The sequence below is a fragment of the Cyrtonyx montezumae genome, unplaced genomic scaffold, assembly GCF_038088225.1.
Source record: "Cyrtonyx montezumae isolate F1298 unplaced genomic scaffold, pur_monq_1.0 scaffold_1, whole genome shotgun sequence".
Lineage (NCBI taxonomy): Eukaryota > Metazoa > Chordata > Aves > Galliformes > Odontophoridae > Cyrtonyx > Cyrtonyx montezumae.
The window spans coordinates 10,770,239-10,786,678 of record NW_027071825.1 but is presented as its reverse complement, the minus strand read 5'-3'; the positions used below and the strand labels follow the sequence as shown (position 1 = coordinate 10,786,678).

General features: G+C 38.2%; 2 protein-coding genes across 7 annotated transcripts in view; one reads left to right on the top strand and one right to left on the bottom strand.

The window, feature by feature from the left end:
• MIGA1 (mitoguardin 1) overlaps positions 1-9,847 on the bottom strand; it is a 32,869-nt gene extending 23,022 nt beyond the window's left edge. For 2 of the 3 annotated variants that reach the window (XM_065740557.1, XM_065740569.1), the window contains exons 1-7: positions 9,798-9,847; positions 8,940-9,110; positions 7,482-7,659; positions 6,821-6,957; positions 5,130-5,256; positions 4,555-4,691; positions 3,693-3,816 (exon numbers count right to left, since the gene is read on the bottom strand). In XM_065740557.1, coding sequence (XP_065596629.1) covers positions 3,693-3,816; positions 4,555-4,691; positions 5,130-5,256; positions 6,821-6,957; positions 7,482-7,659; positions 8,940-9,038 — 802 coding nt within the window. In that variant the 5' untranslated portion in view covers positions 9,039-9,110; positions 9,798-9,847. Of the gene's footprint in view, positions 1-3,692; positions 3,817-4,554; positions 4,692-5,129; positions 5,257-6,820; positions 6,958-7,481; positions 7,660-8,939; positions 9,142-9,797 lie in introns of those variants that run through there. The other variant, XM_065740561.1, reaches the window with a different exon arrangement.
• A 199-nt stretch (positions 9,848-10,046) lies between these two features.
• Positions 10,047-16,440, top strand: part of USP33 (ubiquitin specific peptidase 33) — a 34,851-nt gene continuing 28,457 nt past the window's right edge. For 2 of the 4 annotated variants that reach the window (XM_065740455.1, XM_065740446.1), the window contains exons 1-3: positions 10,050-10,218; positions 14,031-14,169; positions 14,614-14,667. In XM_065740455.1, coding sequence (XP_065596527.1) covers positions 14,089-14,169; positions 14,614-14,667 — 135 coding nt within the window. In that variant the 5' untranslated portion in view covers positions 10,050-10,218; positions 14,031-14,088. Of the gene's footprint in view, positions 10,219-10,350; positions 10,439-14,030; positions 14,170-14,613; positions 14,668-16,440 lie in introns of those variants that run through there. The other 2 variants (XM_065740465.1, XM_065740475.1) reach the window with 2 other exon arrangements.

Here is a 16,440-nt window from a genome sequence, read left to right as displayed (position 1 = left end):
ACTTCAAGTGATGATTGCTTGCTCTGACAAGCCATCTTTCACCTGTCACAGCAAGCAGCAAAGAAGCACTTCAGCCACATCACAAAAGAGACTAGTTGCAGTGACAAGCGACTGTATTCTAACAGTATCCCAGGTAACTTGTTCCTGACTCTCCCACATAGCACATTACCAATAGCTTCCTCCAGAATTCTCTCTCTCAAAGCACGCTGGCAAATTGTTTATCATGTCAAACAACTTCAACTAGTGAATGAGATCACACAAAAAAAAGCAAGTTTGTGGTATGAGACAGATGTCAGCAGTGTGTCCCCGCCTGCAGCACCCATTCCGTGGTCTTTCACAGCAAAATAATGCACAGAGCTACACAGCAACAGGGACCTCGGTACAACTCACAGAACTGTCAAACTATCAGACCTGGAAAGTAAGGAGCACAAAATTTAGAAGAACATCAGTCAACAGCAGCACTAACTTCTTACTTAGAGAAAATTAGACCCTGAGAAGAACAACATCTAAAGATGATTACTCATGAGATATTCTCCTGCCCAACAAGTAGATGGGAAAGTGGGTTCAGGAGCCCCAGAGCTTTGGCTGAATATTTTCAGAGGAAACTGAAAAAGCAGAAATCGATGGGTAACTTTAACTTTGAAAATTTCCCTCCTGGCCAGATTTGGATTTCACTATAACTGAGAGTTTTGTAATAAGGAATACTAGTCAGATGTTTTGCAGCAAGTCCTTTGATAACACTTGATAGCATCTGCCCCATTGCCAGAGCCCTGCTTCCAGCTGTGGTTAATGACAAGTACTAAAGATGGAGAAAACTGAAGAAAAAATGTCACAAAATATATGTAATCAGAGATGAGGAAAATAAAACCAAGCAAAATCAATAAGGCAAAGCATTTTCTGGTTACCTACATAGGAGAACAAAGGCTTTTTCTCAAAGGTCTATGAAAGAATAAAAAGTAGCAGTCACAATGCTGGACATTTAAATGCCAAAAAGACTACAGTAACCATCTAAGCCCCACACGCATCCTCTTCTCTCAAAAGGAAATAAACAGAACAGGTACACAGTATCCTAAAGCCATACAGAAACAAGACCGTATCTCTGCAAATATGCTGATACTGTCCTTGTCACATAGTCAAAGATTAGTAGTGTTTGAGAGTTTTTTCTCCTACAGCACATTCTGATAACTTACACTGATTTTGAGGCATATTTTTCCTATTTTTTTTTAAATCTCCCACATCTATGTACAATTCATACTTGCCTATATTCAAACACAATCAAAAAGATAATTCATGTCAATATTATTAACACTTTATTAATCAATGTTTTAATGCCCTAAATTATGTTTCATCAGCTTCAAGTCACATGAACAATTTTATCATCAACTACATATTTGATAAAATTACAATGTTTGACCAACAAATTATCCTAAAATATTTTTCTACAATTCCTCCCCTAATAGTGGGCAGAGCATCAACAAATGTTCAAGTCAGCAAGCTAATTCTTATCATCCAATATATGTTATATCAGTTCTCAAAATTGCACATCTCTCAATAAAACCTACAGATCAAGAAAAGCTAGTTCCTAAGAAATCATATCGACTGGCACTAATTACAGCTTCTATCATCTGAGGTAACAGAACATTGAATTATTAACTCCGTTATTTCATTGGCATGACATTTTGGTTTGTGCTTTTTCTTTCACCAGCCTCCTCCCCCGTTTTTTTTTCCCTCCTCATTTGTAACTCTATTGGCAATTTCCCAATCATTTAGAACATTTTCCTCTTTCCAAGTTCAGCGATTGGTACATGATGGATTAGGGTGCTTTCTTTATCCAGCTTCCTTCATGAGTTTTAGATGTGAATTATCCAGGACTATCATTTTGTAAAAGAATTATACAAAGCTTCAGTGAAACAAAATGAGTATTATATGTCAATATATACATTTTAGGGGTAGTAAGGGAAAGTCTGTTGAGAACTCCTTTCATTTTCTTTCTCTGTGTTACCAAGTAAAAACTAAAGGAAAAACAAAAACAAAAATGCCTTAAGCATTCTCACAAACACATTTTTCTGTCTCTTACCAGAAAAGTTACAAAAAAAAAAAAACTGATCTCAGAAATATCCTTCTTCAAAGATTCACACATTATATCCAGTAGTCATATCCTACAAGAAAAATTAAATTATCTATGAAATTATAAGTGAATAAATGTTTCTGTATCTAATAAATATGAGACAAAAACATCCTCTGTATTAAATCTTTTAAGTGCCACAATGTTTGGTGAGGTGATGTTCTTCTGTTTATGTTCTAAAATAACTTTCTGCGGAAGTGATGCAGCTGTTCAAGCTGTGAATTTAAGGTAATGACAAAAAACCCAAATCCGGAACAGTGAAGCACTACTCAGTGAATTCTTTATTTTTATTGCCATCACACATCCAGGCCAGCACAAATGCAATTAATAATGAAGTAACTGGCAATATCTACTTGGGAGGTCACAAATTATTTCTACTAATAGTATTTGAAAAATGACAGAATTGACAGAGCATTCTTTGCGAAAACGAATAAAATTATCACATCTAAAAAAATAATAGTAATAAAATATCAATTTAAAGTACTTCCAGGGAAACACAACAATCAACAACTAAATACACTGGGCCCCTTGAATTCCATTTTATTAATCTTGCCTGAGGACAAAGCTACACGTAAGTTTCTATTTAAAAAAGGATATATTCTGCAACTTTATTTGTGGCTCATGGTTTCAGACATCAAAATAAAACATCCAAACACTTTTCTGCTTATGTTATGTTTGCAAGCGTACACAGTCACGTCAGGAAGCCAGATTTGACCTAATTCCCACCTAACTCAGATCTCTATTTAGAAGTTGTAGAATAATGTGAAAGCTAACAGATGAGAGCACTGCCACCTTGTGCCAACCAAACCAAAGCAGAATGTAACAAACAAGACTACAAACTAAAACTAACCTCAGAATACGTTCTGCCTTTCAAGTCTGACAGTTATTTGAGATCAGATGCTTGATACTGAATTATGAAGGGTGAAGTGATATCAGGATTTAAGAACATCTTAAATCAATTCTTTAAATGAAATTTGCATGTCTAGGAGCAATAACTCTTATTAGACTTGCCATTACAACATACCAGGTTTAGTCACTAATACCTATGATAAATTTCAATCTAAGCATGAGAGCTTTGAAAATGGGTATATTTTACTGTCCTTCTGGTTCCATTTTGTTGTGGGCTGGGCTTTTTTTTTTGCATTTTTTATTTTCTTTTATTTATTTAAAGTTACACCAGGCCATCCACAATTAAAATATTCAGATGATATATGAAGGTTTCTTTTGAAATGCTCTCATACAACCATGCTGTGAGAAGAGGGACATATATTTGTACTGCATAAGTATTTAAATACCTGAGTCAAGATGAACTTCACAAAGCTGAGAAGAATTATGAAAATACTGATATATACTGACAATCCACGAGGGGAATAAAACAAACCCTCTCACCGGTTCATTCCTATTTAAAATATAAATACTACATCAAGATTTAAATAATAATGTGAAAGACCTGGAATTTATTCCATTTATTTACTGATAAAAATAGCTCTGCTCAGTGAATATTTCCATGAGTTCCCTCCACAAGAGGCATTAATACAAGCAATAAAACCAAAACAGTAGTACTCACCAATATCATTAGCCAGAGAAGCAGGATCAGAGGTCCCAAGGGTGGCCTCAAACTCCTCCTGAAGACGATAAGCTCTTTGAAGCAAGGATTCAAGCTTATGGATGAATTCAGCACTAATGATATCCTGCAAGAAGAAGGACATTAGAGGACTTCTCATTTATTTACATTCTACATTCTTGGATTTTACAAAGAAATCTTATTCAGTCTTTAAAGAGCTCACTGTGCCAGACTGGTTTCCTACAAGCAGCACAAGGACACTGTGAGATGAACACTTCAACATGCAGAATACAAATGCATTTCTACAGGAACATGTATTTTACTTAGTATAATAAAAATAAAATCTAAACCTTTAAAATTTTCTGTGATGCTTACTGCACCAGAGCGAAGGCTGTACAGGTATATTTCAAGATATTTCATCATTTAGTTCAAGAGGACAAAGGGATACGGATAAAGTTCAATATATTTATTTGTGAATATTCACAAAAACCATATCATATCATATTCACAAATAATCATCTTTCTCAAGGCTTGTATCTTTGCTAAGTAGATATCCTCTCACAGCTGTACAAGAAAGAGATGATCCAAGAGAGATAACTAGTTAAAGAAATGCTTGGTAACTTGATAATAGTAATACTGCCCAGAAGTAAACATTGATGCAGCAGCAATTGGCAAGAAATAAAACTACTTTCCCAGCTGAAGTAATTAATTAAAAGAAATGGGATAAAAAAAGAAGTTATATATCCTTCAAATGCACGTTCTCTGAAATCACTCTCAGTTTTGGTAACTGCATTTGAAGTTTAACAATATTCAGGTAGCAAAAGGCAACGAAATGTCAGGATAAGAGAAGATTAAATATACTCACTTCTACACTTTCTTCTGCAATTGCATCTCCTGCTCCCAGCTTGATGGAACTACAGCTTGCTTCATCTTCCGCTTGCCTGTTACGGAAAGTTAATGCCTGCTCCCATCGACGCAGTGCTTCTTCAAAGAGCTCCATACCTAGGGTAAGATGAGGAATACCTCCATTCCATGAGACACACAGCTTCCTTATGTATTCATATTTTAAGAGTCACCAGAAACTATACGGATAACATGCATGATTACAGCAGAAATGCAAGCTCTTAAAACGGCCACCTGCCTTTTTAAGATGAAGAAATTCACAATATGTTTAAAGTAAAAAGGACAGTGGTATTTTTTCCTGTTTACTTTTAAAAACAAATCTATAGCTCACTACTACAAACATAGGAATCAAAATTCTGTATTTCCAAAACCTAACACTAGATTAAGTAGGTTTTCATTATTTTTTGGAAACGTTTTTATACCCACAGGATACTGAAAAAAAATAGTACAGTAATATTGTGCAGGTGCCACTTTGTCATAAAAACAATTATTTACTTTAATTGCTGGTAGATACTGAATATTCTTATGATAACTTACCCATCAAATATAAATTTTCAGGTGTAGTCACTGGAATATTAACAAGCTTCATATCCTCTTCATCTGCTTTATCCCAGGAATTAGAATTGGCACAAGCACAACTGTGACAAGAGGTGGCACTCTGAACCTAAAAATAAATAAAGAAATATAGTTTAAAAACAACATCTAGGAATGTTGCTATACAGAGTATCCTTAAGACTACATTCCTACCAGTGTACATTATGGTCCAAGCCTTATCTACAAATTACCTTAGATTTGAGGAAACATTTTTTCTCTGAAAGGGTGGTCAGGCACTGGAATGGCCTGCCTAGGGAGGTGGTGGAGGCACCATCCCCAGCGCTGTTCAAGAAGCATTTAGATGAGGTGCTAAGGGATTTTATTTAGTAGTTCAGTAGGTAGGGATAGTGATAGGAGGATGGTTGGACTAGATGATCTTGTAGGTCCTTTCCAACCTAATGTACCTATGAACCTCTTGAAAGACTTTAGAAAAGCATAGTTGTTATCAGGCCAAGTGTAACTGTTTCTTTGGTAAATCACACCCCAGTAATAAGAGCAATGTTGTGGAAGTCTGTATTGCTCCTTTTCTAAAATATGAAATTAATCATTGATTTACAATATTGTTCTCCAAGTTACATTTGACTGTAGATTATTAAAAAAGGATAGAAAAAAAAGTCTTAAAAAAAACACTTTCTAGGCACAACGTCAAAGAAACTATGCTGTATTACACTTTTTGTCCTGTAAGCAGTTTCTAATTAGAGCCACTGATCAATGAAACAAAGATCATCTTCAGCCTGAAGAACCCACCACACCGTAGCATTTACTATGTAACAGAGGAGCACAGGGAACCTTCATTTAGCATAGTATTCTGACTAGGGGTTCAGTGGTCCTTACCTCTTTCCTTCTCTTACTCACATCTTTGACCTATACCATGTTATCCTTCCCATGGCTTTTGTGCCAGTAAGTTATACAACTCCAAAAGTTCTTGAGCATTCTCAAGACCTGTTGTTCCAGACCACAAGTCTAGGAGGAGCTGATGTGACTGAGAACGTCACCAATTCTCTACATTCAGATTTTTCTGCTACCCTTGTGTCAGTTCTAATGTTTGGATATTCAGTCCAACTCAGTAACCTAACAAAAAAGCGTTCAATCTTGATTTATCATAAGTGACTTTAGTGCCAAGTCAGTAAACTCATTTCACTCACTAAAAGGTCTAAAATGGATCAAAGCTATGTGTGTGTGTGTGTGTGTGTATTTAACTTATATTTATAAACACATACACACACATACATATAACACACACATCTAAAAAAGGAGTATATAACTGAGTATAAGATATGAGAGGAATCCTGCTTTCCACTGCACTGAGTAGCATAGGTTTGGCTCATTCCATCTCATGGAACTGGATCCTTATGAAGTTGTTAGACACAAGACAGGAAAGGTCAGAGGGACAGAATCAGTGGGCTGTCCCATTACTTTACAGTTACATAAAATCTCTGACAAAAACTATTTATATTGTGTAGAAAGTATAGTAGCTTCTTCCACAAAGTCATCTTCTGTGCAGTCAGCTTTTCTAGCCCTCAGAGGCAGTAAATACAGCTTATTCAGAAAAGTTGTTTCAGCTCAGTGAAACCACTAGCTGCACACCCAGTGCAGGTTAACAGAACTGAAATCCACAAAACACTTTTACTTACTGAGACCAGACTCTGAACTGAACCAGAATATTTACTGAAAAGCCCTCCGTTTGCATAGATACATGACTGTGATCCTTTTTCCTTGGCAGAGCTCAGAGAAAGAGTCAAGTTTTGTCGACTACTGGAACAGCTTGAACCTATTAGATACAGAACTTTCAGTTTGTAGAAGCTTTAAAACTAGCAGATCGTATGTTAACAAGAACTAGCAAGAGCCATTTCCAATCTTTTCAATAAAATCCAGTTCAGAAGCAAACAATTATTCTTTCATTTACACTCTGTATTAGAAATTACAAATTACAACAGTCCATATCCATAGCAATAAGCATGCATTTTAAGCAGTTATTTTCCCATTCCATAAAGTTTAAATCTGCTTTTCTCACTTTTGAGGTACATCCAGAAGAACTGCAAATCCAATTTTTAGTGTACTATTGAAGAAATATATATTTTGTTTCAAATTTACAATAAAACAATGAGAAGAAGACTAGCTAACTTATAAAACACTAGCTTCGTTTTAACAATTTCTACTTCAACAATATAAACCTCCCCCACACTAAGGAAAATTGTTTACTTTGCCATTATATACCATTACACACACAGTCCCCTTCACATCCCTTTCCTTCCCCCAAGACAAATAAAAAGATTCTGGGGTTCCTTCACGTACCTTTTTCTGATGTGGCCGCTTTGGTACATTCTAATAGTAGATGACCTGGCTCCCATTGTGACACTTGCTTGTTTTTCCTTCCACGTTTTCTTTTGAAATGATGGGCCAGAAAAATGACAGATATTGCACTCACTGCTGTGACTGTGAATAGCTTCTTTAACCCAGGGGAAAGTTTTATCTGAAAAGTAAAGAATGTGACTTCATTGGAAATTCATGCTCAATTTCCACCTTTCCCCTTGGACTCTTGGTGTCCTAACCTGGGCAACTAAGAAACTAAGAGATTCTGTGCTCACATACCCTGAGAAACTATTAATTATTATTAATTTTGTGATGGCCAGGTGAGATCCAAAGGGATTGGTGGGACATCTACAGCTGCACTGTGAGACAAACTGCAAGATATATTGCAAATCCTTTTCAGAGATTTGCCACATGCATAGTAGAGAAAAAAAATTGGTTTTGAGCCATATTTTGCAAAGCCAAGTAGAAGCCTTTTTTACTCTTTTCTGTGTGTTATGGCAAGAGAACATGGCTCTCCAATATACTTATTCTCTGAGGGATAGAACTGCAGTATTTGTATTTTCAAATAATCCTGATGTTTTTGACTCTATCATTCATCCAACTTGCAGTTACGGGCAACTATCACCTCTTTTTCTCTGGATCTGTACAATATAACAACAGCAACTCCTCCCTGCCTGTGTCTTCAGGGTGCTCCAGGGTTACATCTTACTATTCCCTGCAGACAAGGAGTGTTAGCTTCACAACGCTCACAGCCTTCCAACCTGAAAACAAAGGTCAGAACAAATCTTCACCCAAATGTGAGGGACTGCTATCGACATTGCTATTTATACAGCACAATATCAACTAAATAAATCAAATCACACAAGGTCCATTTATGGAAGCAAATTCTGTAATCAGTAGAGCCTTCATATTTTATTTGACAATCTTTCCATGCATAAAACAAACACAAACAGTGAAAAGAACCAAATTATTTTTTATTCATATTCTGCTTTGTTTAGTCAATGGACACTTATTTATTCAAGCAGAAGTGACTCAATAGCAAGAAGTATGCTTTTTGACTTCTGTTAAAGAATCATCACTTAGATTAACTCAGAAAGTGGTAATGGAAATCTGTGAGACTGCACTGAATACTGTTACCCAAAATTTAACCAACTGCTATGTTATATTTAGTTGTTAACCACCCAAAAATTCTACAGAAGGACAACTCGGATATTTTAATTGTGCAAAATTAACACTGCAGAAAAAGCCATCTGTTTAGTCTGATATATAATGATACACCATCACCAGGAGAAGATAAAAGAAACAGATATTCTAGTTACCAAGGCCAAGACATTCCTCACAAGTTTAGCTCATATTAAGATCAGAAGAGTGAGTACCATATTACAATTAAACTTTAAAAACGTATAACAAGTCACAATACTCAGGTAACGTGCACATTACCTGTGTGAGAGAGTGATACCAGGACACGGGAAGGTGAAATGCCTGTAGAGCCACTGTCTTCAGAGAAAAGCGTGCCTCAGGAACAGCCTCCTCCGACATGGCTCCTTCTCTCCCATAACCTCATTAAGTGGAATTACCTCGAAAACATCAGTCACAGATGACCTCTGAATACTGTCAAACGAAGAATGAAGAATTTTGCAATGCAAGACCAGGGCAGCTTTTTTCTACAGGCCTGTGGACCTCATATGACAGGTACCTGACTTGTCTGAGTGATGCTCGTGCACAGAGATTTGCACTTTAATGAGAAGGCATTGCTGGCTCAGCTCCAGCCCGTGGTAACTGTGCTGTGCCAAGGGCCATGTCTAAGGAGGGACCTACAGTGGGCCGTCTGAAAGCTCGCTGCTTATACTCTCCACTTGATACACAAGACAGCCCTCCGACCGCTGCTGTCAGCGGAACGCGTTCACCAGCTCAAAAAGTTCAGGGGCAGACAGGGAAGGTCCTCACCGAGCGATTCAGCCTTTCGCCAGACACGCGGTAAGGAATAAATACAACAGCCTGACGTAACCTCACTCTGCGAGAGGAACACCACCCATAACGCAAAGCCCCAACCGCAGCCTCAGCGCGGGGTGACCGCGAGGGCGAAGCCACGTTCGCAGAAGCGGGAGCTGTGCCCGCGCCCGACGCGCCCGCTCTGCCGGGGGAGGCAGCCCCGGAGCTCCGGGCGGGGACGCAGAGCCGCGCGGCGCTCGCAGAACCCGGGCGGGCGGCACTCGGCTCCTCAGCACTCACCCGAGGCCCCGGGTACCGAGCCAGGTCCCACCGCGCAGCGGCGCTGCGGGCGCCGCCCTCAGTTACCTGTAGCGGCAGCCACAACCCCCGCGGGCGGCTCCCTCCGCGCTCCCGCCACTGCTAGGAAACGGAGCGGATCCGCTTCCGGGCCGGCGCGGAGCGGTCGAGGTCGGCCGGGAGGCGGCCCCTTCCGAGTAAGGACATCCCGCCCCGCTCGGAGCCCGCGCCGGCCATCTTTTCGCGGGGCAGCCTTCCCTTACAGGTAGCCGGGCAGGGCGGGGCGAGAGCCTGCGGCCGCCATCTTTGTGCGGGGCGCGTCAGGAGCGGCCGCAGGCGGTGGGCGCGCTGTGCGAGGGGGCGCTGTGCCTTCGGCGCAGTTGCGGTCACCTTCTCCGGCGCGGCCTGCGGGCTGCGGAAGCGCTGCCCCCGGAGCGTGAGGTGCGCGCTCAGCGGGGCTGGCCGCGGCACGGCTCGGTGCGCTCTGAAGGTAATGGGAGGAATGGGGGCGGTCTCGGCGCGCTGTGGGGATGGGAGGCGGGCGGGCGGTGGTTGCGTCCGAGTCTGAGGCGGCCTGGTCACAGCTGTCGCTGTGCCCGCGCACCCAGCAGGCCGAGCAGGGCCTTCCCTGCCGGCTCGGTGCTCCGGGGGCTGCGTGCTGGGTGGTGGAGGAACGAAGGGAATGAGCAGGCTGTAGAAGGCAGCGTAACGTAAGTATTGTGTAACCTTATAAGCGGGTTAAGTCTCGGAGCTTTTTTTAAGCGTCCTTTTGGCGGTTTAGGACTGTGGTGTTCAGTTCATCGGTTATGACTTATCATTTTCAATTAATGCTTGAACTCTGTCCTTAGCTCAACTGCTTTTGAGCTTGGTCCTGGAGATACGCTTCTCAAAGGAAAAATGTCTATTTTTAACTGTCTGTTCCGTGGTAGTGTTGTAGAATCACGTTAATTGTGGTTCTAAGAATCACGTTAAAAAGGAGAACGATGTTAAAAAAAAATAATTAAGTTCCTAGGTTTAATTTTTAGGCCATAACACTTGTCTTATGGTGCAAGTGTTTGAGTATAGACACACATTTTTCTTTCTTAAATTTAAGACCTAGTATTGGTTGTGCATCACAAAAATTTTCTTCTCTGAAAGGGCGGAGCTGCACTGGCACAGGCTGCCCGGGGAGGTGGTGGGGTCACCGACCCTGGAGGTGGAGCAAAACGACAGGGATTTGGCACCAAGGGTCATGGTTTGATGGGCAGTATTGGTGGTAGAGGGCAGTCTGACATAATGATGTTAGAGGCCTTTTCCAACCCTGATGATTTTATGAAACAATACAAGGGAGAACATCTAATGAAAGTGACTCCATAATGAATCCATTGCATCTTATCTCAGTGAGTAGCTCATGTTGCCCAGATCCAGGGACCAGGTATCAAAAACAGGACTAGATAATAGAGTAAAAAGGAATTTGGGATGTGAAACTAAGGAGTGGTTGGTCTTCCTTTGATCCTCCTGATTAGTTTTGTTTTATTACCAAACTTCCTCACATTTCTTAATAAAAAATATTTTTTTTTGTACACTGTTGTTGTGAAATAATAGGTTGTCACAGAATTCTTCAGAATGTTGATAAGAAAACATACATCTTAAACATCTGAATGCATACATCTGAAGCATAGGGCGTGTGCAGTTTGCGGTGAATGTTGATGTTGTTGTTTTTTTTTTTTGTTTGTTTGTTGTTGTTTTCCAAGTGTGAAGAATATTTGTGTAGTAATTAATTACTGAAAGCTGCAGAGCTCTTACTATTTAAGTAATTAAACATCCAGATATGTAATCACATCTCTGTACTATTCTTTCTTGATTATTGATATTGAAAGAGAAAATAAACATGACTGTTTCACTTAGCCTGTAGGGAAATAAGCCCAAGTGGAGAATCTTGAGCTTAGTGCTAACTGGCTAAATACACTGTTACTCAGAGCTGTATGGTCAAAGTAATTAAAGCCTATAATGAAGATAAAATTGCTGCTTGAGGCAACTGTTGTCTGCAGAATAATCCTCTTGTTCTTAGTTTTCCACCAACATTCTGTAATTGAGTTCTGTTTTTGTTTTGTTTATGAAAATTAGAATGTAGTTGTCTGGGATTTATATAAGATTAGCTCTTCATAGTTATCTTTTGATTTCTCAGTTTAGTTCATTTAGACTAATTTGTTGATAGGGCAATTATTCAGGTGTGTGGGAACAGCCCTGTAAAATGATCTGATAAAAATGCTCTTGGGACATCAGCTGAAGGAAGACAGATATTTGTTTATTTCAACATCTGTTGAAATGTTAACTACCATGATTAGATGGATGGAAATATTGATTTTAGCTTCAATAAAAATAAAACAGAAAACAAAACCAGAAGCAGCTATTTAAAATCTGCTATGCTTTTTAAGAAATACTTTGATAAGCTTTTTAGATTACTGCAACTCTTAGCGTATGTGTAAAACAAACTTCTCTGGTAGGCAGCACTGAAGTCTTATAATGCCATGGAGTTCTGCTGAATAATGAATAGCTTGCTGGTAATTATGCTTTAAAATATTGTTCATGCTTCTGTTGTTTTATATGGGTTAATTAGTTTTTTTTTGTTTGTTCGTGTTGGTTTTGCAGTTGCAATGGTGAGAAATAGCTATCTGATAGTATGAGCTGATGTTCATCCTTCATTCGTTGCTTTTTATTGCTTGGAATATTTCATTCAGAAATATACTTTTGTAAAGTAATTAAGCCTAAGGTTTCAGTAAGCTGTTATACCAACCTTTCTGAAGCATTTATGTTAAATCAGCTTTAATTCACTGTGACATCTTTTAAGATAAGGTTTTGTTTGAAACTCACTCATCCATTTTTAACGTTTGTGTAGTTATTGAAAAATGTACAAGATGAAATGTACATAAACTCTTCTCTTTCCTTTCTGGAAAGGAGCTTTGCAGTTCAAACCAGAATTTCCAGTATGATAAAGTTGATGAGTTTTTGCCTGAAAAACAATAGGTTTTGTATTAGAAGTCTTTCAGCAATACTCCAAATAGACTCAAACTGAGGAAATAGTTTTTCATCTGCAACTTATGTTCAAGAATAATGCTTTTAGAAAGTTATTTCATTGAGAATTTAGACTTAATTTGATCAAAACTCCCAAATATAATATGATTTATGTAGTGTAGTAATAACACACACATTAATTCAGTAATCAGAGGAAATTGAAACAACAAATATTTTATTACAGGACAGTAGAAATGAAGACCAAGTCAAAGATAAAAAGGTGAAGTTTACTAGGAAGTGTGTATGAAATGCTTACCTGACAAGGTTTTGTTTCCAATCTCCCTTGCCAGAGCCCTGGATTACCTAGTACTTAGCAGTGATTGGTCACATAGGTGAAGAAACAGGTCTAGAGCTGCCAAAGCAAATGAGAAGTGGAAAGACAGTGCCAAAGGCTGCAAACAGTTAGAAGAAAGTGTGTTGTTGAATTAGGTTGGAAGTTTACATGCATGCCTTGGTAAAGGAAAGGGAGACTGGATGGATAACTGGGCAGTGAAAGTTTAAGATGTCTTGGGCGTAAGAGACCATGGCATCACTAGCAATTGTTTAAGTAACAGAACTGGAGGGAGAGTCAACTGAGTACTTATGTGGAAGTAATGTAGCCAAGTTCAGGGTGTGGGGTTTTTTTTTTTATATGAAAATGGTGGAAAAGTGGATGTGTTTAGCATTTCTTATTTCTGATAAGTTTCTGTGTCTGCATTAGGGTTGTTGGATGGACAGGAGGAACTCAAACACCAGTGAAGTTAGCTGGGCAGTCTGTACTACATGCGAGTTACAAGTTTCAGCTTGCTTTTGTTATACGATGTACCTGGTATCTAGCATGTGTCTTTGTAAATAAATAAAAACTAGATAAAGTTTCGTTCTGCCCTGACAAGCAGATCACATGGCTTCTGCACACTTCAGCAGTATTGTGTAATAACACTTTCCAGAACACACAGTCCTGGGTAGGCTTGAAAGCTGTCGCTTTCTTTTTTTGCCTTTTGAGTGCCATGAAGCCAAGAAATAGTCCAGGACAGGCTGGCTTTGCTTCACTCCTATAGGTTTATGCCTTAAAACTAAAAAAAAAAAATAAGAGGATTGCATTTTCTTTTAGAACTCAGCTGTATTTAATTTGGACTGTTGATCCCTTACTTTTAATGTTATTTTAACATTTTTTAAAGGTGCATTATTGTTAAGATTATACATTAGATATCTACTACTGCTGCATCCTATAAGAGATTGTTTTTGCTCATTCTCTCTCCTATTGCAAAGTGCCTTCTTGGTCTTGGAAATCCCAGCTTCTGGATCTTGGAAAATAAAGCATTGGAAAATGTCATCGCTCGGCAGCAATTGCCCACACCTGGAGTCGGTTGGTGAGATAACAAAAGAGGAATTGATACAGAAGTCTCACGTGAGTTGTAGCAGATTCCTTCCTTTTGATCTCAGTTAGATGTCCTCATGAATTCAGCTGCACACCTCATTCTGTATCACTAGGCATAAACTGCAAAAAAAAAAGTGCTAAATATGGAGTAAAATCTTTTTGCACTGCTGTAATGATGTTAAAATTAAATATGGTATCAATAATGGACTGTAAAGCTGAAAAGCCCCTTTTCCATACTTAATTTTCTCATTGCTGTTTTTGAAAGCAAGCAATGTTTTAATGGAAATATCACTTAAAAGAGATAAGCAAAACCTTTTCGAATGCTGCTGTTGTGGCAATTAGTTACTTAGAATGTGGAAATGGAACATCAGTAACGCTACCTATCTATAGTTACAAGTGGAAACTGTAACAGAGAAATATCTATTGATGAAAGTAAATAAAAATCCATCTTTTCCCATGTATTTAACTGAACAGGGCACTTGTCAGGACTGTAAAGTTAGAGGACCCAACCTTTGGGCATGCTTGGAGGTAAGTGTCTCAATTGTGAACTTGACCTGCAGTCTTCTAGAAAAAAATTGGCAGTGTTTTTTGTTATTGGAAGGGACGACTGTATTGAAGTATTTTTCTTGTAACTTACTATATTTGAAATGAGATATATGTATATTTTTTAATATGAGGCCAGCATATTAAGGTTTCTTCTTGTTTTTATAGCTTTTATTTTTTTATATATATTTTTAAGTAAATCTTTCCACTGTGTCTGTAGATCCTAAGGTAATATATTGTTCCTGAATAAATTAAGCTACTTTTTCTAAGCTTCTCTTATAATTTTTAATAATAACGTGTAGCAGTACGTGCTGGCTTCTAAAGACTGTAAAAATAGATACTCTGAATTTTGATTCTTAAAAATAAGTACCCCTGCACCTTTTTTTTTTTTCAAACATAGAACTTTGAACTTGTGTGGGTTTTGTACTGTATTTACCCTATATATAGTACTTTCTTAAATACGTTGTTACCTTATTCTTCTTTCTGTCTGTAAATAAAAATCAAACTTCAGTGTGTTAAAAAAAAAAAGTCTGAAACTATTGCTTCTGATCCATACCAACAGGAAAATGTGTGGCTGATTTAGTTTTTAAAATGTCTTCCCAGCTCTTCAAGCTTGGAGCTGTTTCTGGAGTTTGATATTTTACTCTAAAGGCATGGCTTCATTTCTTGACAGCATTTAAGTTCTTTTAGGCAGACTTCTAGGCTGAGATGAGAACCTGTAGGTGCAAATACTACTAACATATACACTGTTATTTATCTTTTAAATTTATTGTAACAGTGAAGAGATCAGATTTTGTTCCTTCTGTTAATAGAAGATAGAAAGGAAGGGGAAAAACAGCCACGTTTAATGTCTTTTTCTTACATGTATTGAAGTTTAATTACATGTAAAAATCCTCTTGGCAATAACAAGACACGTAGGATGAGGTGTTGAGGGATGCGTGAACCTGGCAGGTGGGAAAATGCTGTGAAGCTTAAAGCTTGCTTTTTATTTCTCACTTAGAACTCTTGGACTCTTATTGAAAAACTTAATTTCATACCAGCAGTTCCATGGCAGAGTTTTCTGATTACAGTAGTACATTTAAAGTTTCATGCTTTGATACATCTCCTCTTGGATGAATTAATCATCTTGTCTTCACCTTTTGTGCATAGAAAAACAGCCAGCACATGGTGAGATCCCAGCATGTTAACTATCTGTAACCTAACCAACACCTGTGATTATTTAATATAGGAATTTGACTGTGTCCGGCTGCAATTTGATTGCATAAATTAACATGCGTAGACCACTATACAAATAACATGCTGTACTCTCTTAAAGGATTGCCCTGACTCATGCAAATGAGGAATTAATTAAAATTGCTAGAAGATTGACAGCTGTGAGTTTTCACATTCAACTCAGCCAAATAATGTTTCGCAATTAGCACAATTAAACTCAACAATTAAAGTCAGCAACTGCTCTACATCTTTTAATTAAAATGTAGTGAATACTTAACCATATAGTGCCAGAAACCCTTATTTGAAGATAAAGAATCAATGGTGATGTAGTTCTATGATAAATAGGCCTTGTATATAAGGGTGTAAAGTCATTTTTATATAAATATGTCAGGCTTCAAATCTGTCGCAGTTCGTGTTATAGACACTGAGGGAACAATATTTTCTGCCACAGTGTCTGTTAAATAACAAGTTGTAAAAATGTATCTTGACTTTATTCTAAACTAAAATATCAAAATGGCAATATATATGTATGTATTCCAGAAACAC